The sequence below is a fragment of the Lutra lutra genome, chromosome 4 (genome assembly GCF_902655055.1).
Source record: "Lutra lutra chromosome 4, mLutLut1.2, whole genome shotgun sequence".
In the NCBI taxonomy this organism is placed as follows: Eukaryota; Metazoa; Chordata; class Mammalia; order Carnivora; family Mustelidae; genus Lutra; species Lutra lutra.
In genome coordinates, this window is record NC_062281.1 from 166,705,882 (window position 1) to 166,732,133 (window position 26,252).

A 26,252-nucleotide genomic window follows, 5' to 3' on the forward strand; every position below is an offset into this window, starting at 1 on the left:
TTTAAAAAAAAAATAAAAAAATAAAAACAGCAGGTTCTTCAAGGCAAGGTAAAATAAGGCATGACCTTCATGGCATAGTATTTAGGTCCATACACTGGTACCCACGGTAGTCTAGCAGGGAGGAGGGCAGCCCTCCCTCCTATAGGGACCTGTATCAGTGGCGTGGTCATAGGATTTTGTTCTGGGGACACCTTGGGTTGGTCTGACACCAGGAACCTCAGACATCCTGTGTGGGATGCTACCTGGGCGTCAGGTAGATTTTCTAGGTGATGGACCTTCTGTTCTGTTCCTAAAGACTATCCTTTGGGGTGCCTTTTAACCCACTGGAAACGATTTGGATTGCCAAATTTAGGAAACGACTGATCTGGGATCTATCAGTTAGATCTCTTCTAGGGCAAAGAGACCTAGGTTACCCAGGGTATCTTCATTGCTCTATACCAGCACTCTAACAGCCTCTTGCAGAACGTGTTTGGCTAGTAAACTCCCTCCTGACATACTGCATGATAATTATCTAAATCGGCCTTCTCTGAGTAAACCCACGTTACTGGAGGAAACACAGGCTATCCCAGACAAAGGGGACTCTTGACTCTCTCTCTCACTGTTTTTAACAGATGTGGGGGCTTCTCCCTCACTTATTTCCCAAGTTAATGGCTATAACTAGAGCCAACTGTGGTTAGTCTACCTGAGGATGGGGACTCTAAGGAATATTCCCAAGCAGCTGCTGAAACTCCCTTTCTTTTGGGGGAAATTCTCTGTCTTCTGTAGCCTGACATGGACCATCTATTCCCCCTTGTTGGCAGGAAAACATGGCGCTTGTGCCTCTGTTGGAGCTGATGAGCTCTAGAACCAGGAATCCTTACTTCTCGGCCTTCTGGCAGCGCTTTGCCTCTTTTGTTTCCCCCTCCCTTTTCTCTTTCTGCACCACTTTGGATGCAGTGTGCATTACTGGCTTCCAGACCATCCTTGGTGCCTCAAGCACCATGGCTCCAAGATTCTCCCTTCACTATCAAGGAGCAAGAAGAGTACCCCCTGGACCTAACACCACTCATTCTAGAATTCCCCACCCGTGTCTCAGGTAAAAACGGACAATGGGGAGTATCCAGGTGGAACATCATTCAGTATTTAAAGTTAAGTTAAAGTAGTTAAGTTAAAGTTGTCAGTTTAATTAAGATAGACATGTATTTAAAGTTACCAGCGCTGAATATGAAACATCTATTCCACCAAAATCTACTGAAGGCCAAATAAGTTTGTGTTTTCTCCGCTGCAATTTTTAACAAAAACGTAACTTAAAATGATGGTTAATTGCCTGTCTCAAAGTTTTCATGGATAATTGTTAAAATAGCTTTCAAAGTCTTTAGTAACCTGAAACTTTAAAGTTTTGCTAGGATGGCAAATGGGATTAAATTCACTGGACATCTAGGTTTTTTCCAAAGAGGATAAGGTCCTAAATCATTGATTACTGGACATAGGTTTCTGCTTTTCACTACTTACTGGAAAGAAACTAAGGATATTTAAGTCGGCTAGTAAACATGCTTTGCACTTAACTGATTCACAAATTTGCTGTCTATAAAGTTTTGGTGTAACGGTTCAGAACTGGTTACTACTTAGTCTTCACTGGAGACTAAGATTTCTAAGAGTGCAAAATTTGGCAACTCTGTAGAAAAGTAGGAGATATGTAAGAAAGATAAGGAATGGAAATACATTTTTGCTGAAGGCAAAAAGAAGATAATTTTGTCCTAGATGAGATTGGTTGTTTGGAAAGAGATTGTCTGGGACAAAATCTGAATGCAAAAGGAAGTTGTAGAAAGTCTGTGAAGGAAAAATTTTTGGAAAGGAATTTTAGGTGTGGTCAGGACAGACTAAGATTAAAATAAAGGGATTTTGTAAGCAGACTGGTGTATTATAAGACTGAAAATCTGCTATCTCCAGAAAAAAGTTTCTATGTTTTGCCTTTATTAAGTCTTTGACATCCGTAATCCCATTAAGGCAAGTCCTTTAAAACTTTCCAAGTTTTTTAACAAACTTCCCCAAGACTTAAATCATGAACAAAGTCTTGTTGACTAATTAGGCTTGTTTGGTATGTTACCTTCTGGTATGAGGTCATCAACACTCAATATTCTGGCTACTGAATTGTTTCATGTGTTACAGAAATAACTGAGTTTCCTTGTCAACAGCATCATAAAGAATTCTCATATCAGATCACTAACAATGTCCATTTCTGGGTTTTCATCATTTATAATTGTTCTTATTCTCTTACAAAATGAGCTTTGTCTTTAAGGAAATTCATATAAAGGACTTAGGACAAATAAAGGTATTTGATATCTTTAAAACCTAAAAAACTGAAATGGGTAAAAACTTCCAGAACTAACCAAAGGTGCATTCAAATTAAGCAAGAATTAGTAACATGAGACTAAATGAACTAAGAGATTACTACAGTTTTGTGACTCTTATTTAAATCATTGCTGACTCTCTAAGGTTTGCTCTTTCAGGATTAAGGGAACTTTCTCTTAAGATATCAATGATTTGGGGTGCCTGAGTGGCTGAGTCATTAAGGTCCTGGGATCCAGGCCTGCATCGGGCTCCCTGCTCAGCAGAAAGCCTGCTTCTCCCTCTCCCACTCCCTCCTGCTTGTGTTTCCTCTCTCACTGTGTTTCTCTCTCCATCAAATAAATAAATAAAATCTTAAAAAAAAATCAATGATTTACAGAAATGTGATAAAATATTCATTTGTAAACAAAAGCATTTATGTAAAGCAGTACTTGGGGAACCTCAGTATTCCATCTGACATACTGAGTATGACGATTTATGTGAATAACAAGCTGCTCCATCACTTAGCAGTTCTTAGAGTCGACAATATGCCTAAGGGGAGAAGTCCATTCATAGATAGAGGACAACTTCTTAGGACCCTCTAGTCTTTGAACAATGCTCTTTGCGCATACTGAGCTTGGGAATGAATCCCTGATCAGGGCACTCATTAAGGCTCTTTCGCCTCTATTAAGCAGGGCCTCCAAGAATCGTTTATGGGAATTCATCAATAAATTACAGCAAATTATTGGGAGACAAATCAGTCATAATTAGGCTATTATTCAGAGAGCACATTCTACCCTTAAATGCACGATACAAAACACAAAGGGAGAGATATGGATCAGAAAGCACTGCTTATTCTAAATCTTTTTAATTTAAATTCTAATTTTGAAACTCCAGACAAAGAAAAACATTTTAAACCTTACTCCCCACCAAAAATGCCAGCCCAAGTACTCTGGAAGGACCCAAACATGGGCATTTGGTAGGGACCAGTAGAACTCATAACCCTAAGCCTCATATGTGGGCAAGGTTATCCATGCTAGAAATGTTGAACATTACCATGGCCTGGCACAGCCAGAATCCAGGCCCTCAGAGAGTCACCTGAATCTAGAAACAAAACAGCTGGCTATCAGGTGCCTCCCCAGTACCTGCAAGGCCAAATTCATGACCTGGGGAGACCTTAAGAAAATGACCCAGATTCTACAACAGACTAGTAAACCCTCTATTCCTGTGCTTGACACCAGTTCTACCATGGTATGTATTCTTGTCTTTCTGCTGCCACCTAGGTGCTTCATGTCCTTTTATGGACCAGTAAATCTCCCTCTGGAAACCTGTTACTTGGGCAGATACCACTTTTCCTATTTTTTTTTTTTAAAGATTTTATTTATTTAGGGGCGCCTGGGTGGCTCAGTGGGTTAAGCCGCTGCCTTCGGCTCAGGTCATGATCCCAGGTCCTGGGTTCGAGCCCCACATCAGGCTTTCTGCTCAGCAGGGAGCCTGCTTCCTCCTCTCTCTCTGCCTGCCTCTCTGCCTACTTGTGATTTCTCTCTGTCAAATAAATAAATAAAATCTTAAAAAAAAAAAAAGATTTTATTTATTTATTTGACAGAAAGAGATCACAAGTAGGCAGAGAGCCAGGCAGAGAGAGAGGAAGGGAAGCAGGCTCCCTGCTGAGCAGCGAGACCGATGTGGGGCTCGATCCCAGGACGCTGGGATCATGACCTGAGCCGAAGGAGAGGCTTTAACCCACTGAGCCACCCAGGCACCCCACCTTTTCCTATTTTCAACCATGCCACTATCCCTGTTAATCTTAACGAGAGGTTGGGAAGAATCCAAATCCATTAGCTTTCTGAATGAGGCATTATCTGACATCAGCAGACCCAAGTGCTTCTTAGGTCTACTCATTGTGCCATTAACGTGGCTAACTCAATTATTACCCCCACTAGCGTTGTAAGTTGCCTTTCTTCCTCACTCGGTTCAGACTGATGCCTTTGTGGATCAGCTGACTATTAATACCACAAGGGAATTTCAACTTCAACAAACTATCGATCAAAAATATTAGGACGTCTTCAACCAATGGGAGCTGCTATTGATTATCTTGGGGGAAAAACAAGAAGTCTCAGCCTACTGGCAAGGCCTCAAGATCCATCTGTGTTACCCCCATGCCCCAGAACCAGACCATACATGATTGGGAACAGATAAAGAAGCAAATGCATGGATTGCTCCATGGTAATTTAACTTCTGACGTTCAGCAGCTAAAGGAACAAATTCTCACCACACTGATGGTGGTGGGAAATCGTAAGCTTCATAGAGAAGCTCAGCGATCTCTTTCTAACAATCCGGAGTGGCTTAACCTGGCCACATGGTTCTCTTACACAAAATGGGGATTCTTTGCTATTATAATAATAATTACTCTTTTTCTTCTCATCATAGTCTGCAAAATTGGAATAAATGCCCTATCCGCCGTCAGAGATGTGAAGCATATGTACACAGAGCAATGTCTCAAGAACTACTTGCTAGCACTTTAAAGAAACAAAAAGGGGGAGATGTTGGGGTTAATGTAGAGCTTGAAATCAGCCATTAACACCTGGCTTGCTAGAAGGTAACACAGAGCCCCTGAGGGCAGAGAAGGTTTTGGAGAAGGGTTTAGGCCTTTGGAATGCCAGGAGGAGCTGCCTGTCCCCTGCCCCACCCCCAAGCTTTCTTAGCCCAGAACGACCACTCTGTGATCTAAGATATGTATACATTGTCCTTTAGGCTATGTTAGCAGAACTCAAAGAACACAAAGATTAGCATTTCATATCTTTCCCATAAAGGGATCTTCTTAATTCCTATAAGACTCCTAGCCACACATCAGGTGCTTGAGAAACAGTGATAAGGATTTGTGATTTTGTGTGCCTGGGTGGCTCAGTTATTAGGCAGCTGCCTTCAGCTCCGTGGTGGTTCCAGGGTCCTCGGATCAAGCCCCACATTAGGCTCCCTGCTCAGCGGGAAGCCTGCTTCTTCTTCTACCTCTCCCCTGGCTTGTGTTCCCTCTCTCCCTGTCAAATGAATAAATAAAAAAGGATTTGGGATTATCCTGAAGGACCAACCAATAAAAGCAGGAGCAGAGAAGCGCAAAGGGTCTTCATCTCTGAGCATTGCCCCTTGCCTATCCTCTTTCACAGCAATAAATAAATAAATAAACAGACAAAAATTCTAGTTAGTTTATATACAGTGCAATTATTGGTTTCAAGAGAATTCAGTGGTTCATCAATTACATGCAACACCCAGTGTTCATCACAATGCCCTCCTTAAAACCCATCACCCATCTAGCCCACCCCTGACCCACATCCCTCCATCAACCCTCATTTTGTTCTCCACGGCTAAGTCTCATGGTTTGTTTCCCTCTTCCCACCCCCCAGATTCGTATGTTTTATTTCTTAAATTCCACATATGAATGAAATCATATTGTATTTGTCTCTCTGGCTTATTTTGTTTAGCATAATACATTCTAGCTCTATCCACGTTGTTGCAAATGGCAAGATGTTAATCTTTTCGATGGCTGAGTAACCTTCTATTGTGTATATACATACACACCACATCTTCTTTATCCATTCATCAGTCAGTGGATAACCAGGGTCTTTCCATAGTTTGGCTATTGTTTATAGTATTAAAAATTCTTTCCAGAAACAGGTAATACCGTATATGCACATGACACAAAATTCAAAAGGCACAAAGAAGGTGTACAATAAAAGTTGTCTCCTTTCTGCCCTAACTCCAGTACTCTAGTCTCCCTCCCCAATTTCTTGTTTATCATTCCAGAAATATTCTGAGTACAGAGGACCTATTTCTTTTCCCACTAAAATATATCACATAGTTCCTTCTATATAGGTGGAAGGCTCCTACTTCCTGTGGTACTTCGAAAAGGTCTAGATTCTAGAGCTCCAACTCTGCAGATTTTGATTTAGCAGGTGAAGCCTAGACCTGGAGTGGGAGGAGGGGGAGAGAGAGGAAAGAAAGGAGAGACAGAGGGGGAGTAGGGGAGGGACAGAGAGAGAGAGGGAGACTGTGTGTTGGTTTTAAATTCCGTAGATGCTCTAATATGTAGTCAAGGTCAAAAAATATGAATGGAAAACAGATCACTTCCACTTGGATTTTTCCATTTTAGTCCCACAGGCACTAAATTGAACTCAAAATCCTATCTCCCACTCAAACGGCTCCTCATTCCTCACTTCTATTTTCAGTAATGGTATTCCCTCAATCATACAGAAATGAAATTTTGGCATGATCCTTCCTTACCAACTCTGTCCCTCAATTATTATTACATTCTCATTGTATCCTAGCAATTCTTTTTTAAAGTCTCCAACCTATTTCTTCCATATATTGCCTGCCACATCTGCCAACCCAATATCCTGTTCTGCCTAACATCAGATTCTGCTGTTTATCTGGCCTACCAATATACTATTCTGCCTAACTTCACATTCTGCTGTTTACCTGCTGTTTATATGTTGTAAGCATATTCACAAATCCCACCATGAATACAGGCACGTTATCTATACAAGCTACCCTCGTCTATAAATCTTCACAGCATTTTACTTCTTTCACTATACTTACTCTTCTCTTTAAGTACAGGTAGAAAGGATTACAGTGTAAAGAAGTTAGTATCTCAGGTTCTGGAATCATCAATGTGAAGCTGAATCATGACTCTGGCACATACAAAGCTGTGAGACCCTTGGACAAATTAACTGACCTCTCTGAGCCTCAAGTGGAACAAATCATAAGTGAAATACCAGTAATGCAAATAAGATACTTAGCACAGGGCCAGGCAAAGGGTAAACGCTCGACACCAGCTGCTATTATGTTTGTCATCTCCCTTCTTACACCATCAGCAATTTGTAAACAAATACCATGTCTCGTTAACTTTTGTATTCCCTATCGCACTAAGCATGATTACATTTTTAGAGGAGTTTAATAAAACCATGTATTTAGCAACTGAGTGGTTATCACTCTTCAATCATAAACTTTTAGTATCTCCTCACCTGGGTTCAAATTCTGCCCTCCAATTTTAATTATGTGGTCTTGGGCATGTGTAATCTCTTACCTGGTTTATGGACTAAATGAGATATGGAAAGCATTAACATGGTGCTTACCACATAACAAACACTCTAAACTGTAGCTATTATTTCTATGAGGCAAAACTACTTTACTCAATATACTACAACCAATTACACCACTATAACAACTTTTAACACAAAAACCAATCTTACATTTTAATTTTTTTTTTAGATTTTATTTATTTATTTGACAGAGACAGAGATCACAAGTAGGCAGAGAGGCAGGCAGAGAGAGAGGGGGGAGCAGGCTCCCCGCTGAGCAGAGCGCCCAATACAGGGCTCGATCCCAGGACCCTGAGATCAAGACCCAAGCTGAAGGCAGAGGTTTTAACCCACTGAGCCACCTACGCGCCCCTTACATTATATTTTTAAAGATTTATTTATTTATTTGAGAGACAGCCAGAGAATACACATGGGGGAAAGGGCAGAGGAAGAGAGAGTCTCAAGCTGACTCCACACTGAGCATAAAGCCCAGCACTGGGCTTGAGCTCATGACCCTGAGATCACAACCTGAGCTGAAGCCAAGAGTCAGTTGCTTAACCAGCTATGCCACCAGGTGCCCCTAATCTTGCGTTTTAAAATTCAAATTATACATCTTAACTTTGTTTTTCATTTATTTTTTTGAAAGTTTTATTTTAGAGAGAGAGAAAGAAACAGCACAAGTGGAAGCGGCAGAGGATGAGGGAGAGAAAATCTCAAACATACTCCCCACTGAGCAGGAAGCCTGATGAGGGGCTCATCTCATAACCCTGGGATCACAATCTGAGCAAAAACCAAGACACTTACCTGACTATGCCACCCAGGCGTCCACTAACTTTGTTTTTAAAAGGGAAATTCAACTATACATTTCTATATTTAAAATGAAAATAAAGTATACACCAACAAGTCTCACCCTTTCTGTATTTTTGTCATTTTAGTACAAAATAAATTTTTTAAATTTTCATTTATTTATTTGAGAGAGAGAGAGTACAAGTGGGAGGGAGAGAGAGAACCCAAGCAGACTCCCCGCTGAGTACAGAACCCTATGCGGGGCTCAACCCGACCCCAAGATCACATTCTGAGCCAAAATCAAGTCAGATACTCAACCAACTGTGCCACCCAGACACCCCTAGTACAAAATAATTTTTAATCATATATCCCTTCTTCCATCTAGATTCAACAATTGAACTGTTTTGCAATCTTTCCTTAGTTTTTCTTTTCCTGAGCCATTTAAAAATAAATTGTAAACATCGTGACAGTTTACCTTGTGTATACTTCAACACGTAAAAAATGGTAACATTTAAGGTCATTAAAAACAGCCTTTTTCTTTTTTTTCTTTTAAGATTTTATTTATTTAAGAGGGAGAGAGAGAGAGAATGAAAGGAGAGAGGTCAGTGGGAGAAGACGACTCCCTGCTAAGCAGGGAGCCCGATGTGGCACTCGATCCCGGGACTCTAAGATCATGACCTGAGCCGAAGGCAGTCTTCTTTTTTAACAGGAAAGCCCATTTTATTTACTGGAGGCTCAAGTGGCACATGACAATTCATGAAATGGCTTCAGAGGTCAGGGGTAGAGGGGTCACAAAAAATAAACTAGGGTGGGGAAGAAAGGAAATGGTGTAGGAGCTGGTTCCTTGTCAGCTTGATTTAGGGTAAGGAGTTGGTGAATCTGAGCAGGGATGAAACCCTTCCTTTAACTCTTAGTAGGGGAGAGAGAGAAAAAAAAAAAAAAAAAGACTGTAGCTCTGGCTCTGAGCCTCAAGGAAAAAGGGGAAAAGCCATTGTTTTGATGTCATAAGATATGGGGAAATAGGGGGAGGAGGGTGCCAGGTAGGGTAGAAGTCAACTGGAAAAACTAGCAGATACCAGATGGTAGCTCTGGGTGTCCTTTGAGTTGGGAGTTGGAATCACTCCATTATGGTGGTGGGGGTCCCCACTGTTCACAGTGGGCTGAGGTCTCCTGGTCAGTGGGCTACCTGGATCTAGGAAGCTGTTGCCATCACTGCTGCGAGGAGGGACAGTTCCGTGAGCTGACGCTCAGAATGGGAACCATCAATGCAGCCTTAGGTGGGCTTGGTCTCACCATCCCACCTTCTATGGGAGGCCACTGGGGATGGAAAGATCTTCAGTACCTGGGCTAAAATCTAGGTGGGAGAACCCATTATTTCTCTGCTGACTATTCCAGGTAGAAGCATCAACAACTGGTATTTATTACATACTTTCAGTAATAAACTGTTTTTTTAGGGGATGGGGAGGACACAAAATTCAAGAATTCAAAGCAAGATAAATAAAAATATTTTATTTATTTATTTCAGAGAGGGAGGCGGGGAGTGAGGGAGGGAGAGAGAGAATGCAGGGGGTGGGGGGTTGGGCAGGGGGAGGAATCTCAAGCAGACTCCACTCTGAGCATGGAGCCCAATGCAGGGCTCGATCCCACCACTGGAAGATCACAATCTGAGCCAAAACCAAGAGTTGGACCCTTAACCAACTGCGCCACCCAGGCACCACAAGAAAAAAAATTTTTTTTTAAATCCAAAAAAAAAAAAAAAAAACAAAAAAAAAACAAAAACAAAACAAACAAAAAAAAAGCATTTATTGAGTTCCTTGGAGGCTAAAAAATGTGTACTTTTATTAAACAGAGGACAATTAATGAGATGACGATCACTGCTTTCTAGTTTGAAATGAATGTTAATACCTGGGCTACAAGAGCAATGAAGCCATAAAAGAATCTTCCTCATCTCCTGACCTAAAATTAGGGTAAGAGCCAAATGAGAAAGCAGGAAGACGATATAGGCTGCCCACCACTTACATGCTGTTCACAGAATGATTCCTTAGATATACAGGTGTTGTGTACTCATTCAGAGTCTTAAGATAGCGGGTATTTAATCTTTATTGAATAGAGAGGAGACAAGACATTAGGAGAGCAGTGCTTCTCCCTATTTCTTGATTTTTTCTATATGAAAAGAAATTAAGTACTGTTAATTTCTGAGACAGGGTGATGTATTTGATTAGCACATCAAGAGAATATTTAATAAAGTGGAGACATTTAATAACCACTCCACCCTTCTTCCTCTTGGGCTTAGGCCTGCCTATAGAGAATAAGAGAGTGAGCATTCTTCTAGGCCCTAGTCAAGCCTCATCTGGACTGGGATCTGCCTAATTCTGGGATTATTCTGAAACTACTTGGTTCTGTCCTCTAAGCAACTTTTATTAGTAAGAAAAGTGATATTTTAGCCTCCATCTGCCTATATCTACAAAGGGATGAGATTTATGGGGAACCTCAACAGAAAACAATAAAACCAACCTTTTTCTACTTAACAGCTCTTTCTCTTATTCTTTTTTTCCCTAATGAGTGACAGAATTAGCAGAGAAAAAGAACCAAGAGAAAACTCTGAGAACTGGGGCGCCTGGGTGGCTCAGTGGGTTAAAGCCTCTGCCTTCGGCTCAGGTCATGATCCCAGGGTCCTGGGATCGAGCCCCACATCGGGCTCTCTGCTCAGCGGGGAGCCTGCTTCCTCCTCTCTCTCTGCCTGCCTCTCTGCCTACTTGTGATCTCTGTCTGTCAAATAAATAAATAAAATCTAAACAAAACAAAAACAAACAAACAAAAAAAAAAACTCTGAGAACTCTCATCACCAATCTTCTCACTATAACAGCATGTGTATCGTAGGTTGTCAAACTTGATGAATGAATAAATTAACTGGGATATGTTAAGGCATCAATATTCAAATGGTCTGTTTAAGACCTAAATTAAAGACATACCAGAAGTATAAAAACTCTTCTGAACTTCATTTTTGTTACAGAAACATACTTAATTAACAAAATGTGATCCTTTTAATTTTCTAATAACTTAAAGCAAATGAAATCACAATTGGTGGTATCAAATGAGATAATTTTTTGTGCTTAACATGCAAATACCAATTCAAATCCACAAATCATCTGTTCTTAAACTAATGATTCTGCAAATAAAAAATTTCATTCTTTGCATTTCTCTACAAAATGCTAAATTCCAATATTTTATAAGTTTAAAATAAAAAAGCAATTTTTCTTCATGGTTCTTAGCTATAGTAACCAGTGAAGAACATATGAGCAAAGCTCTACCATATACCAAAGATTAGAAACAGATTATTCATTTGTATCTCAGGAACTTTATATGAACACTGTTACTCAATGCAACATTTTAAAGTAAGTACAAGGAATATTTAAAACACTACCTAAAACAAGAATATTTAGGCAAAACATTAAATGCTAATGGTTAGTTTTTACTACTCAAAGGAGAACAGACTGGGTATAGACACATAGGTGATAAGTCACAAAATTCTAACCCATTAATGAATTATAATTCTCTTAGATCTAAATCTTCCTTCAATATAGTCAGTAAAGTTTTAAGGCTTACCTTCTTCTGTTTCTACTGGCTGCTGAGACAGAATTTTAAGAAGAATTGGGTTTTTCCACACCCCTTCCTTGGTAACATGAACCAGTATTTGTAGGTTATTATTCCCAAATTCCAATAATGCATCATGTGACTCCTAAAACAAAAACAGCATAACCAGAAAATAGGCTAATAAGCAATGTGAAAAATAGTTTTGCCTTTTCAATGTATCTGAACATCTACAAAAGGAACTACTATCTTGCATTTCCTAAAAAGAAATAAGCAGGGAAAAAAACTCCTCAAAGCTTTGTGAATTCTATTACTATTTTCTTTAAAAAAAAAAAAAAGGAAAGAAAGAAAGAAACTACGATGTAATCACTAAACTGAAGGGCACCTTTAAAATGTTTTCCTAAATTCTCCTTAGGTAAAATTATAACCACAACTGAATTTACAACCTCACATTACTAAATTATTTTAAGGCCACTGTACAGCTTTCTTTTAAAGGATTCTACAGTACTCACAAAGGCAATTCCTTCTAATAGAAGTATTACTTAATGAGGCCAAGTGATATATTTTTTCATTGTTTAAATTCTTCTATCAAATGACTTTTTAAATGAAAAGTAGCTCTATCTAAAATATCATGGAAAGCCTAGGTTATTAGCTCATTCAATCTCCTCAGAAAACAAATATAATTGCCAATAGTTTGTTCTTCAAATATTTATGTACACAAAGGGTCAGGAGAAAGGGATCAGAAATTTAACTTGACATAAATGATTAAGTGTATGTCTCCACTGTCCTCTATTACTAGTGAGGATTACTGGTTGTTCCCATATTCTAAAATTTTAATGTTTTTTTTTCTTATTTTAGAATGCTGAAATTCTCATGAAACATTAAGCTTCCATTTATAGCAATATTCTCTGGAAAATATAAGTTAACGATGTTCACAGACCAAAGAATATAATCTTATATTCACTTAAGTAAAATATAAGAAATAAAATTCATTTTTTCCCATAATTTTAGTGTCAAAATTGTAGGTTTTTAACACATGCACTCCCAATATGCTGTTACCTTCTCAAGAGAAAGGTTTTAAAATTTAGAACTGACAAAGAAAGTGGTATTTCCAATTAACAGTTTACTAAAAGCAGTATTCAACCAATGTTGCAATTTTTCCTTTAAGGGCTTGAACTCTCTTCAGGCTTCTTTCTCCTTAACTTAAGATGACAAGCATTTATTCTACAATGAAGATGAGGATTCCATGTAAAAATTTCAGAATTTGCAGTATCTGATTACCTTATATGTAAATTATATGTAATATTTAATAGACCCGTATCATCTCACTTTGGCAGAAAATAATACCATCCACCATGATACACAGAAACTAAAATGAAAGACCACAGTCTGGGTTAAAAATAAAAACAGCTTTCTGTTTTTCATCTGTTCAAAATATAGTGTATTCTGCATAAGAATGATGTGTATAATCCTTGTTACCAACAGGTATATATCACAGCGAAGTATATTAAATAAGAATATTAAATAATATTAATATTTAATTAATATTAAATAATATTAAGAATATTAAAGGGTAATATTAAAATCTTTAAAAACTATGGTAGAATTTTAAGAATCATTTTAAAACTTAAATTTGTTTCTTTTTTAAGGTAAAAAATATGCGAGTCCACATCTTGAAATCTGTAATAAAAAAATACTAGCACAAGAAGTTTACCCTAATACTATTTACAATAAATTACAGAGATTTGGCCAAATAACTTATGGTGCAATCACATAACAGAAGCGCAGGCAATCATCAAATAAGGGAGAACTATAGATACAAACTTAGACACACACCCATGATAAAATTAGGTTTAAAAAAGTTGCAAAAAATAGGACCTCATTTTTGTTTATTAGAAAATCCATTTCAGGGTTTATTTGCATATCCATAGGCAAAAGATCTGGGAGGGTTACATAAACTGAATGTAGTGAATGAGAGTGTTCTCTCTGCAGCCTGCTCTGATAAAACTATTCTCTTACCAAAACTTTCCTCAAAACTATCTGCTGTTTATAGCAGCAATGTCTACAATAGCCAAACTATGGAAAGAACCTAGATGTCCATCAACAGACGAATGGATATAGAAGATGTGGAATATATACACAATGGAATACTATGCAGCCATCAAAAGAAATGAAACCTTGCCATTTGCAACGACATGGATGGAACTAGAGGGTATCATGCTTAGCAAAATAAGTCAATCAGAGAAAGACAACTATCATATGATCTCCCTGATATGAGGGAGAGGAGATGCAACATGGGGGGTTAAGGGGGTAGGAGAAGAGTAAATGAAACAAGATGGGATTGGGAGAGAGACAAACCGGAAGGGACTCTTAATCTCACAAAACAAACTGAGGGTTGATGGGGGGTGGGGGGGTGGGGTTATGGACATTGGGGAGGGTATGTGCTATGGTGAGTGCTGTGAAGTGTGTAAACATGGCGATTCACAGACCTGTACCCCTGGGGATAAAAATATGTGTTTATAAAAAATAAAATAAAAATTGAAACTTAAAAAAAAAAAAACTATCTGCTGCCTCGTTCCTTTATCACTAAAATAAGAAAACTTCAGGGCTTTTACCTTTTAGATTTCAATAGGGACCATGTTTAACATTTATCTGTACCTCTACTGCATTCATTTTATTGAACACATATTCAAAAATATTTCCTATATGATAAATAGTGGAAAAAGTTACACAGAGGGAAAAGGCAAGTATTTTATGTAGGCATAAGATCTAAGAAAGTAATAAAGAAATAAGACAGTATTCTCTCTGCAAAGAATACTATTATAAGTAAACAGTAACAATCCAAACAAGAATAGTAAGATTTGCCCTTCTAGACCGTTGTATGCCAGGACAAAACTACTAGCAGGCCTCAAAACACAGTGTGACAAAAATCGGTGTGTTATGTATGAATGGTGATTTTACCAGCTGTTATGAGTATGTGAGGAATTAGGATCACATTATAGGGATTAAAACAGGCCAAGGACAGGACCAAAAAAAAAATCCTCTTTTCCCCAAAACAAGAAGATTAACATTATTATCATTTCATTTTGGGTTATATATCCCAAAGGGAAGAAATGTCCAGATAATGAAGTATGTATGTTAATATGCAAATCTTTACTTGTGCCTACATCAGACAGGTACAGACTACTAGAGTTTGTGTCCCAAGAAGTAGCTGGCAAAAAGCAAGCTCTGGGTATAAATCCTTTGGGCAAGCTAATTAATATTCTCTATGCCCGTCTCCCTGTTTGTAAATGGAGATTCAAATGATCCCTACATTATAAGGTTTGTAATTTGATTACAAGACACGAAACACATCAAATAGAGCAGTATTTAGTATACAGTGATAACGACGACAGCTATTACGTGTATTTTTTAGAACAGTTTTTCTGTCTCTATCAGTAACATGCAAATTTGCCTCCTGTAGTATTTTCCTCCTATCCTATTCTACCCTCCATAACTTGCTGCTTTCTGATGTACTTCCCTATTAAGGAAGCTGATAATCAAGCCAATATGAGAGCCAATGTAGCTCTTCTGTAAATAAAATGCATGAATAGAATCTATGATGACTATTTTGGTTGTCTGAGGGACTCATTATGCTAGACACAATCTCTGAAGTGTTAGGGGAAAATTACTAGATAAGTGTACTCAGAATGATCCAAATACTGTTACCTTATAACTACATACAATTTTATATTTTTAATAGCTTTATTCTGTCTAAAAACTTTGCTTTTGTTTTTAAACTTTGTTTCTGAGTAATGAAAACTTGTGTTGATTCCTAAGCTAAGCTATACAAAGGCTAACAAAACCAAATGAAAGACAAAAACAATTTTTAACACATCCCTTCATTTGGAAGACCTCTTTCTCAAAATTTCATGAACTGAATACCAATATACAATGTACTTGTTTTTCTTCAAAATTTCCCATTTGAGTTTGCTGGGAGAAATTAAGTAGGTGTCTTGGATATCTAAACAAAGACCATTTTTCAGCCCAAATCAACTCACCTGTAGAGACTGAAGGAAGAGTACCCAGACTTCACATGGCAGTTCACTTTCAGACACTGAAAGCAGTAATTCAAAACAACTCCTATAATGTAAAATAATGAAGTCAGTATATAAATGTGGCTATACACATATCAAATACAGTATGACAATGATATTGTATATACGTTTCACATTTATTTGAAATTTGCTTCTTATTCTTTAAAATTTTCTTCAACGTAGTTATATTGGCTTTTCAACTTTAAAAAAGAGAAAAGAAGAAAAACCAGGAGGCATTATAAGGACACTGTGGCTTTAAAACATTTGGAAAATAATATATTCCCTTTAGAAATCATATTCCAAGCAGTTTTATTTAGTTTATTAGGATATAGGAGGGTACTCAAATAGGAACCATTCTGATTCCAGAAGACAAAAACAAGAGCTCATGCTACTGTCAATTCAGCTGATAAGGAGATAAATATATGTAACTATCATGTGTGTAGGCTCTTGTCACTTGCAAAGGAACGGAAAGATTGGCAAGATCATTTCTCTACTTCTAACATATCAAGGCCACCCAGACTAGAAATCATCCTCCCAAACAATCTGTAAGCTAAACAAATCTAAAAATTGAATAGCTGTTATACCTCTTCAGTTTGCAGATGAAAATTACGTGAAAGGTGTAATTTTATTTGCTACTAGGCAGCCAAATATTAAAACAGCAGCTAAATTATTATTGACTCAGGCTGGTAATCTTATATATATCCTGATATTTTCTGCTAGTAAAATTTTCCTTAGTTCCAATAATCTAATTGAACTGCAGAATTTCATAGTATTTCCCCTCAAAGTGATCCTCAAAGACCACTACAGTTTCCAGATACTCTTGTTAGTTATACTGATCTATATACCTAAAGAAAGAAACTGTATCATTCTTGGATGCTAAGCCTGAGTGAGAAGAGACTTTGGAGGCAATAAAGATTATGTTGATTATGCTGTTTGGCTGGAGCTTCACTTGTACTTAATCTCCTGGGAAGCAGAGTATGCAGACTCAGAGCAGAGGAAATTTCATCCGAAGGTATGACTTTTGGTGCTCTGAATAATGGGATTTCACAGTAAAGAGAAGTCAGGCAAACATTACAACCTAAGTACTCAATTTTAACAGTGACTTAAGTACTTCAACTTACAGTACTAATCTGCCAAGCACTAAGAGGACATCTTCACATTCAGTAGTTAAATATGGGCGTGCACTGGCAAAGCTTTGGATGGCAAGTCGATATACCTCCAGAAGATACACCATATGTTCTGAGGCATTCTTGTTGCTTGCATATTGCAATAAGGTCTAAAAATAAAATTAAAGTATTAATTAAACAATAAAAACAATGAAACAGACGTCTAAAAAATAAAATTAAAGTATTAATTAAACAATAAAAACAATGAAACAGTCTTTGTTCTCAAATGCGTGGTTGCTCCCCTTTTTTTCTAATAAATGCATACAACTTTTTAGGCTCTGATTTGTTTAGAGGATTCTATTGTCATCACTTCATGAACTGATTCTACTGAGTTAAAGAAAAGCCAGAACTGCTCTTCTGACACGAGAATAAATCTAAGAGTAAAGCCATAAAATATCTAAGGCTGTTCTCACTAGAGGTCTGGGAGTTTCGATCTCTGAAATTCAATAATGAGTTTCACTTATACATTAAATTGAGCCCCAACCATGTGCCAAGCACTGGGTATCCGAGAATAAAACTATGATCCCTGCCTTCTACAAAAAGACACTTATTCCTGAGTATGACCCTCAGCTGTGTAACTCTGTAAAATCCATTTTTTTTTCCTACATACAGAGAATTGATTAGGCTTAATTTACACTAACCAATATATTTTTTTTTTAAGATTTTATTTATTTATTTGACAGAGATCACAAGCAGGCAGAGAGGCAGGCAGAGAGAGAGGAGGAAGCAGGCTCTCTGCTGAGCAGAGAGCCCGATGTGGGGCTTGATCCCAGGACTCTGAGATCATGACCTGAGCCGAAGGCAGCGGCTTAACCCACTGAGCCACCCAGGCGCCCCTACACTAACCAATTTATTAAAAAATGATGTTATATTTGTATTTTTAACTACTTTTATTTTTAAAAATTAATCTTTAAAATTTTTTAAAAATTTAGAAACACATTTTGACTGGGCTAATCCTAACTCTTTGACTGGGGCTACTTCTGCAGGAAAGTCTTATTTTCAGAGGTAGCTTTATCTTAAGTGAATTACATGTGATTTGAATTCATTACCACTCACCCCCACTCTGAGAATAATTTCTTCAAAAAATTCTAACTTCCTGTCTTTAATTTTTTTGCCCAAAGAACTACAAATAGCGGTGGTAGCATTGCAGGATTCCATTGGATTCTCTGCAATTTTAGTTTCCAAAGTAACAGTCCCTATCTCAGTTCCAATAATTAAGAATAGCCTTGATTACTTTTTAAAAAAAAAGAAAAAAAAGAACCTTAAAGGAAATACATGATAAACAATTATACCATACACAATAAAAACGCTTAGCTGGATTATCTGATTATAATACTAGATTAGCTGGTCTTTGCATACCTGAATGATCAAACCATTTATTTTAGTGTAGCAATTCAATTAATTATCTTGCTATCCTACCACATTTTACAGATGTGAGCTCCTTCTGTATTTTCAGAAGAGCATTATGTCCTCATTTGATCAAATCCCAAATTTTAATTAAAAAAAAAAAAACACCCTGGGGCGCCTGGGTGGCTCAGTGGGTTGGGCCGCTGCCTTCGGCTCAGGTCATGATCTCGGGGTCCTGGGATCGAGCCCCGCATCGGGCTCTCTGCTCAGCGGGGAGCCTGCTTCCTCCTCTCTCTCTGCCTGCTTGTGATCTCTCTGTCAAATAAATAAATAAAATCTTTAAAAAAAAAACACCCTTAATAACAGAGGATCATAAAACTCACCCCATAACAATCCTTTTTGCAGTTAAATGAGTACAGAAAAGGAACACAGAATATGTGCTTATCTGTTATATAAATAAAAGTTTATATAATCTCTGTTAAGAAATTTATTAAAATCTTTGTTAGAAACAAAGCCCATTTCAAGTCACCAAATTACTTATTGTCTGCACTGGTTAATCTAAAACCAAAGAACTTGACAAATTTATACGTAATACCAGATTTTATGTTCCCTGAGGTCAGATATTATGTGTTATCAATCTTCACAAGCCTAACAATTCTCCGCCCACTTCTACCACCACAGAACATTCTCAAGTCTCACTAAATGTTTGCTGATCCATCCACCATTTCATTCATTGGACAAATATTTACGGAGAACCTACTCTAATCCTACACTGCTAAGTGCTGGGGAAAAAGACATGGGGGGCCTATCCTCATGGAGCTTTCAGAATGAGTCAACACAGACTGACAGTTGAAACCACACATGCAAATTAACCAACTGGTGCCTGAAGTATACAGTGCATACAGATGAGGTGGGTCTTTCCAGTCCACCTTCCCACTCAGAATTCTCCTGACACCATTCTATTATCTTCTGACCCAATCATTCCATTAAGACTTCTTCTACAAGTTACACAATTTCAAAGATCCAATACCCCATGGGTATTTATGTTTATAGCTTGCCCTATATTGACTTATACATTCTTATATTCCTGAATCTTTTCACCCTCATGTATTAGTCCAATTAAACAGGTCTCCTTTAATATATCCATTATGACATATTGTGAGCATTTAAAGAATTACTGGAACAATTTTCCTCACTATAACCTTTTTAAAAAAAAATTCAGGGTTAAGTTAAATGAATTATAGCCATCCGTGACATTCCATCAGAAGCAGTAGAGAAAAACAGAGGTCTTATTTCTTCTTAGAAATTTAAATTTTAGACACCAACAAAACTGAAAGAGAAAGGGAAGGTAAATAATAAATACCACTCAGGGGCGCCTGGGTGGCTCACTCCAGTGCCCCTCCCCTCATCCGAATTCTATCTATATTCCTCACTACATGGTTTCAAAGAGATTGGCAGCATCCTTACTATTTTCTAAAAATATCAAAGAGGGAGCATTTCTTTCTTCTTAAGTTTATTTATTTATTTATAAAGATTTTATTTATTTATTTGACAGAGATCACAAGTAGGCAGAGAAGCAGGCAGAGAGAGAGGAGGAAGCAGGCTCCCTGCCAAGCAGAGAGCCCAATTCGGGGCTGGATCCCAGGAGCCCGGGATCATGACCTGAGCTGAAGGCAGAGGCTTTAAACCACCGAGCCACCCAGGTGCCCCTATTTATTTATTTAAAGTAACCTCTACACCCAGCATGCTCAAACTCACGACCCCAAGATTATGAGTCGCATGCTCTTCCACCTGAGCCAGCCAGGAGCCCCAGAAGAGGGAGCATTTTACAGAATGGTCAAATTTTATGTAGAGATATATTGCAATTTAAAACTCAAATGGTGGGGCACCTTGGTGGCTCATTCAGTTAAGTGAAGCATCCAACTCTTGATTTCAGTTCAGGTTGTTGATCTCAGGGTCTTGGGACTGAGTCCCAGGTAGGCCTCCACACTCAGCAGGGAATCTGTTTGAGATTCTCTCCCTCTCCATGCTCTCCTGCATGTGTGTGCATGCTCTCTTTCAAATAAATCAATCCTTTTCAAAAATGTCATTAAAAATAATAAAATAAGGGGCGCCTGGGTGGCTCAGTGGGTTAAGCCTCTGCCTTCGGCTCAGGTCATGATCCCAGAGTCCTGGGATCGAGCCCCGCATCGGGCTCTCTGCTCAGCGGGAAGCCTGCTTCCTCCTCTCTCTCTCTGCCTGCCTCTCTGCCTACTTGTGATCTCTGTCAAATAAATAAACAAAATCTTTATTAAAAAAAAAATAAATAATAAAATAATAAATAAATAAAACTCAAATGGTTCAAGATGAATATTCCCAATGGAATACTCCTAGTATTTTTGAATACATAGTATAAGCTAGGCATTCTCCTAGGAGCTTTACATGCTACTAACACAATTTACAACAACCCTGTGAACTCGGGTGATTTATCACCAGCCCATTTTAAAAATGAGGAAATAGAGAGGCACCTGGCTGGCTCAGTTGTTAGAGCATGCAAGTCTTGATCTCGGGGTTTTAAGCTAATCCCCACATTGGGTGCAGACATTACTTTAAAATCTTTTTTTTTTTTTAAATGAAAAAACAAAAACACAGACAAATTATTTGTCCAAAGCCACCCAATAAGTAATTGCTGGATTCAGGATGTAAATTTGAATTCAGGGTCATCTGGCTCCAGAGCCCATGCTTTAGGTCTTCTCAGAAAGCACAATTCTACGACTATTTTAAGTGTGCTTTTAAATTCTGCTTTCTTCCCCCTACACACACACTATCTTTAATATTTAGCAACAAGCAGTATCATGGAAATGACTGCTTCTGGTAAGGTTTTGCAGCAATGGAGCTGACTGACATGCTGGTGGTTCACAAAGAAATGAAAAAGAGGTATCTGGTATTTATCATTAAAGCTACATGTCCTATGGCAAAAGGAAATCATCACTTTTTTTTTTAAAGATTTTAATTATTTATTTGACAGAGAAAGACAAAGAGAGAGAGAGGAACACAAGCAGGGGAGTGGGAAAGGGAGAAGCGGACTCCCCACTGAGCAGGGAGCCTGACACGGGGCTCAATCCCAGGACCCTGGGACCATTACCTTAGCCGAATGCAGACGCTTAATGACTGAGCCACCCCCCAGGCGCCCCAGAAATCGTCACTTTTAATAATAGAAGAGGATTTACATTATTTCAAATTTCGCACATGAAGTGAGATATCTTACAGATTTTAATTTTCAACATATCAGAATTTCCACAATTAAGTAAATTTGAGTAAAATGTGACTGCACCATGACAAACAGGCTTCCAGCAAGACAAAGTTTGGTTTCGCCAGTATGGGTCAAGTTTGAAAAAGCAAAAGTAAGAGGAACAGGAGGACTCCAAAGAGACAGCAATGTTGAACAAAGTCAGAAATGACTAAAACAAATGGGGTCAAATGGTAACAAGACTTAATAACACTCGGTGAGGAAACAATGGAGGCTTCCCACGAAGAGACTAAACTGGGTGTGAGATGAAATAGAAGGGGAGGAAAATGGTTGGCTGCTCACACACAGAAGGTGGCTAAGTCAACTAAAACCTTTAAGTCTTTCACGTATGTTGCTACTGAGCCCCACCTCATACTTTCTGTACTGGTTATAGTTGGTTTTTTAAGTCCAGAAAAGTATGACTTATTACTCTATCGTATCTACCTAATTCAACCATCCTGATTAAACTTCACTGGATTCAATCCATCATCCCAGCCTACCAAGATTATTTTTAGATAATGATTCTGCCATAAGATTTAACTACACTTCTTGAATCTTTCCATTTTGAATTCTAATACCTTTTATTGTTTTGTCATAAAACTAGCATCATTTACTGTTTAAAAAATAGAGAGATGGAGGGGCACCTGGGTGACACAGTGGGTTAAGCCTCTGACTTCGGCTCAGGTCATGATTTCAGGGTCCTGGGATCAAGCTCTGCGTTGAGCTCTCTGCTCAGTGGGGAGCCTGTTTCCCCCTGTCCCTCTGCCTGCCCCTCTGCCTGCTTGTGATTTCTCTCTGTCAAGTAAATAAATAAAATCTTTTAAAAAAGAGATAGAGAAGTAGAAATAAAAATATCAAGAATCTTTACTCTCATTCAGTAATACACCACTGTTAAGAAGTAACACTAAGTTTGAAAGGTTTTTTTTTTTTTTAATAATGCCTAAATAGAAGCATTTTAGTGGCATTGTACTACACATTGTTTTATAAAATTTTCTCCAACATCAGTATGTTATTGCTGCATGGCCTGTGTTGTGTACCACAATTACCGAATTCTGTTTCTGGACATTATGGTTTGAATTTTGCATTATTATAATGTTGAAAGCACTGTTCCAACTTCTTCCATGTATCCATGACAATTTTCTCAAGATAATATCCTATAAATGGAATTCCTGGGTCAAAGGATGCATTATTTTTTAAGGCTTCACATAATGCCAAATTGTGCTCCAGAAAATTTGTTCCAATTTACATTCCTATTATTAGTGTTAAGACAGTGACAAGTTGGAAGCTGTCAAAATTATTGTATATTATAATGTAAATACAATTTTTTGAGTATCAACAGGATAGGAGAAATACAATTATTTTGTTTATTCAATTTACAATCATTTCAATACTGGTGAAGTTGTATAAAATTTTCATATATTTCTTTTATGAAATCATTTTAAAAAATCACCATAGCAGAGTGCCTGGGTGGTTCAGTAGGTTAAGTGGCTGCCTTCGCCTCGGATCATGATCCTGAGGTCCTGGGATCGAGCCCCACAATGGGCTCCCTGCTCAGCAGAGAGCCTGCTTCTCCCTCTCCCTCTGCCTGCTGCTCTGCCTATGTCTCTATGCTCTCTTTGCTCCTGTGCTCTCTATCCTTCACCAAATAATAAAATCTTTAAAAAAAAATCACCATAGCATCTGTACAGTGACTTCATCTGAGTTATTAATAACAGTAAGGAAGAAAGCTTGGATGAGGACAGCTCCAATAGTTAACTTTAATCTTCCAAAGAGGAAGAAACATTCTCTAATTCATTCTATGAGGCCAGCATTATTCTGATACCAAAACCAGACAAAGACTAAAGAAAACTACACATCAATATCCCTTATAAGCACGATTTTTTTTAAAAATCAACAAAATACTAGTAAACTAAAATCAAGGATATTTTAAAATGCATTAGATACCATGACCAAGTGGGATTTATTCCTGGAATGCAAGGATGGTTCAGTGTATGAAAATCAATCAATGTAATAATGATTAATTAACAGAATAAAGAGGAAAACCCTCAAGATCACTTCAACTAGTGCAGAAAGGGCATCTGAAAAATTCAACAACTTTTGAAGATAAAAACAGTCAACAAACAAGGAATAGATGGAAACTATCTCAACATAAAATATAATCATAAATGAAAAACCCACAGCTAACATTAAACTCAATAGTGAGACTGAAAGCTTTTCCTTTAAGATTGAGGAAAAAAGGGATGCCTGGGTGGCTCAGTCAGTTGAGCATCTGCCTCCTGCTCAAGTCATTATCTCAGGGTCCTGGGATGGAGTCCGGTATTGGGCTCCTTGCTCAGTTGGGGGCCTGCTTCTCCCTCTGTCTGCCACTCCCCCTGCTTATGCTCACTCTCTCTGACAAATAAATAAATAAAATCTTTTTTAAAAAATGCCCACTTTCGGGGTGCCTGGGTGGCTCAGTGGGTTGGGCCGCTGCCTTCGGCTCAGGTCATGATCCCAGGTCCTGGGTTCGAGCCCCGCGTCGGGCTTTCTGCTCGGCGGGAAGCCTGCTTCCTCCTCTCTCTCTCTGCCTGCCTCTCTGCCTGCTTGTGGTTTCTCTCTGTCAAATAAATAAATAAAATCTTTAAAAAAAAAAAAATGCCCACTTTCGGGGCACCTGGGTGGTTCAGTGGATTAAGCCGCTGCCTTCGGCTCAGGTCATGATCTCAGGGTGCTGGGATCGAGCCCCGCATTGGGCTCTCTGCTCAGCAGAGAGCCTGCTTCTCCTCTCCCCGCTCCCCCCGCCTGACTCTCCGCCTACTTGTGATCTCTCTCTCTGTCAAATAAATAAATAAAATTTAAAAAAAAAATTTCAGCCTTTAAAAATAAATAAATAAATAAAATAAAAATTTTTAAAAAGCCCACTTTCACCAATTCTATTTAACACAGTACTAAAGTCCTAGTGAGAGCAATTCGGCCAAGAAAAAGAAATAAAAGGCACCCAAATCTGAGAGAGTAGAAACACCACTGTCTGCAAATTACATGATTGTATATGTAGAAAATGATAAAGATTCCACATTAAAAATAAACAGTGAGAATAAACATATTCAGAAAATTTGCAGGATACCAAATTAACACACAAAAATCAGCTGATTTTTATACAATAACAATGAATAATCTGAAAAGTTATTTCATTTATAGTAACATCAAAAATATAGTTAGGAATAAATTTAACTAAAGAGACTTGCACACCGAAAACTACGAAACTTTGCTGAAAGAAATCAAAGAAGATACAAATAAACGGAAAGACATGACATGGAAATGTTCACAGACTAGGAAACTTAATAATGTTAAGATGCCAATACTACCCAAAGCAATCTACAGATTCAATGCAATCCCTATCAAAATCTCAAATACTTTTTTTTTTTTTTTTTTTTGCAGAAACAGAAAAATCTGTCCTAAAATTGTTATGGAATCCCAAGGGACCCTGAATTGCTAAAACAATCTTGAAAAGAAGAACAAAGTTATAGATCTCACGTTTCCTGATTTCAAAATTTACTACAAAGCCAGAGTAATCAAAGCATTGTATACTAGCAAGAAGACAGACACAGAGACCAATGGAACAGAGAGCCCAGAAATAAACCCTTACATGTATGGTCAATGAGCTTCCACAAGGGTGCCAAGACCATTCAATGAGAGAAAGGGCAGTCTTCTCAACAAACAGTGTTGAGAAAACTAGGTATCCATACACAAAAGAATTAATTAGACTCTTACACTATACCATCCACAAAAATTAATACAGATCTAAGAGCTAAAAATTCTTAGAAGAAAACACAGGGGGAAAAGCTTCATGACATTGGATTTTAAAATGATTTCTTAAGTAAGACACCAAAAGCATGGAGGACAAAAGTAAAAACAAACAAATTGGATTATATCAAAATTTAAAACTTGTATACACCCAAGGGCACTATCAACATGGTAAAAAGGCAACCCAAAGAACAGAAGAAAGTATTTGTATATCATGTATCTGCTATATATATATAGTAGTCTTGGGGCACCTGGGTGGCTTAGTCATTAAGCATCTGCCTTCGGCTCAGGTCACGATCCCAGGGTCCCTGGATCAAGCCCCGCATCAGGCTCCCTGCTCAGCGGGAAGCCTGCTTCTCCGTCACACTCCCCCTGCTTGAGTTCCCTCTCTTGTCTTGCCTCTTTCTCTGTGTCAAATAAATAATTTTTTTAAAAAGCCTTAAAATTCAACAGAAAAACAAACAACCCAACTAAAAATAAGCAAAGGATTCGAACAGGCATTTCTCTAAAGAAGATACACAAATGACCAAAAAGCACATAAAAACATGCTTAACATTACCTATTAAGAAATGCAAATCAGGGAGTGGCATGCCTGGGTGGCTCAGTTAGTTGAGTGCCTGACTCATGATTTCATCTCAGTCATGATCTCACAGGTCAAGAGATCCAGTCCTGCACTGGGCTTCATACTCAGTGGGGCAGTCTGCTTGAGATTCTCTCTCCCTCTCTCTCTCTGCCCCTCCCCCGGCTCATGCACATGTGTGCTCTCTCAAATAAATAAATAAATAATCTTTAAAAAAGGAAGAAGAGGAGGAGGAGGAGGAGGAAGAAATGAAAATCAGGGACACCTGGGCAG

General features: G+C 38.2%; 1 protein-coding gene across 1 annotated transcript in view; it reads right to left on the bottom strand.

The window, feature by feature from the left end:
• The window catches only part of RLF (RLF zinc finger), a 94,703-nt gene that overhangs the window by 44,785 nt on the left and 23,666 nt on the right, over positions 1-26,252 (bottom strand). Inside the window, exons 2-4 of the mRNA XM_047726434.1 lie at positions 16,957-17,111; positions 15,800-15,881; positions 11,775-11,907 (exon numbers count right to left, since the gene is read on the bottom strand). Of these exons, the coding sequence (XP_047582390.1) occupies positions 11,775-11,907; positions 15,800-15,881; positions 16,957-17,111 (370 nt within the window). The remainder of the gene's footprint in view (positions 1-11,774; positions 11,908-15,799; positions 15,882-16,956; positions 17,112-26,252) is intronic.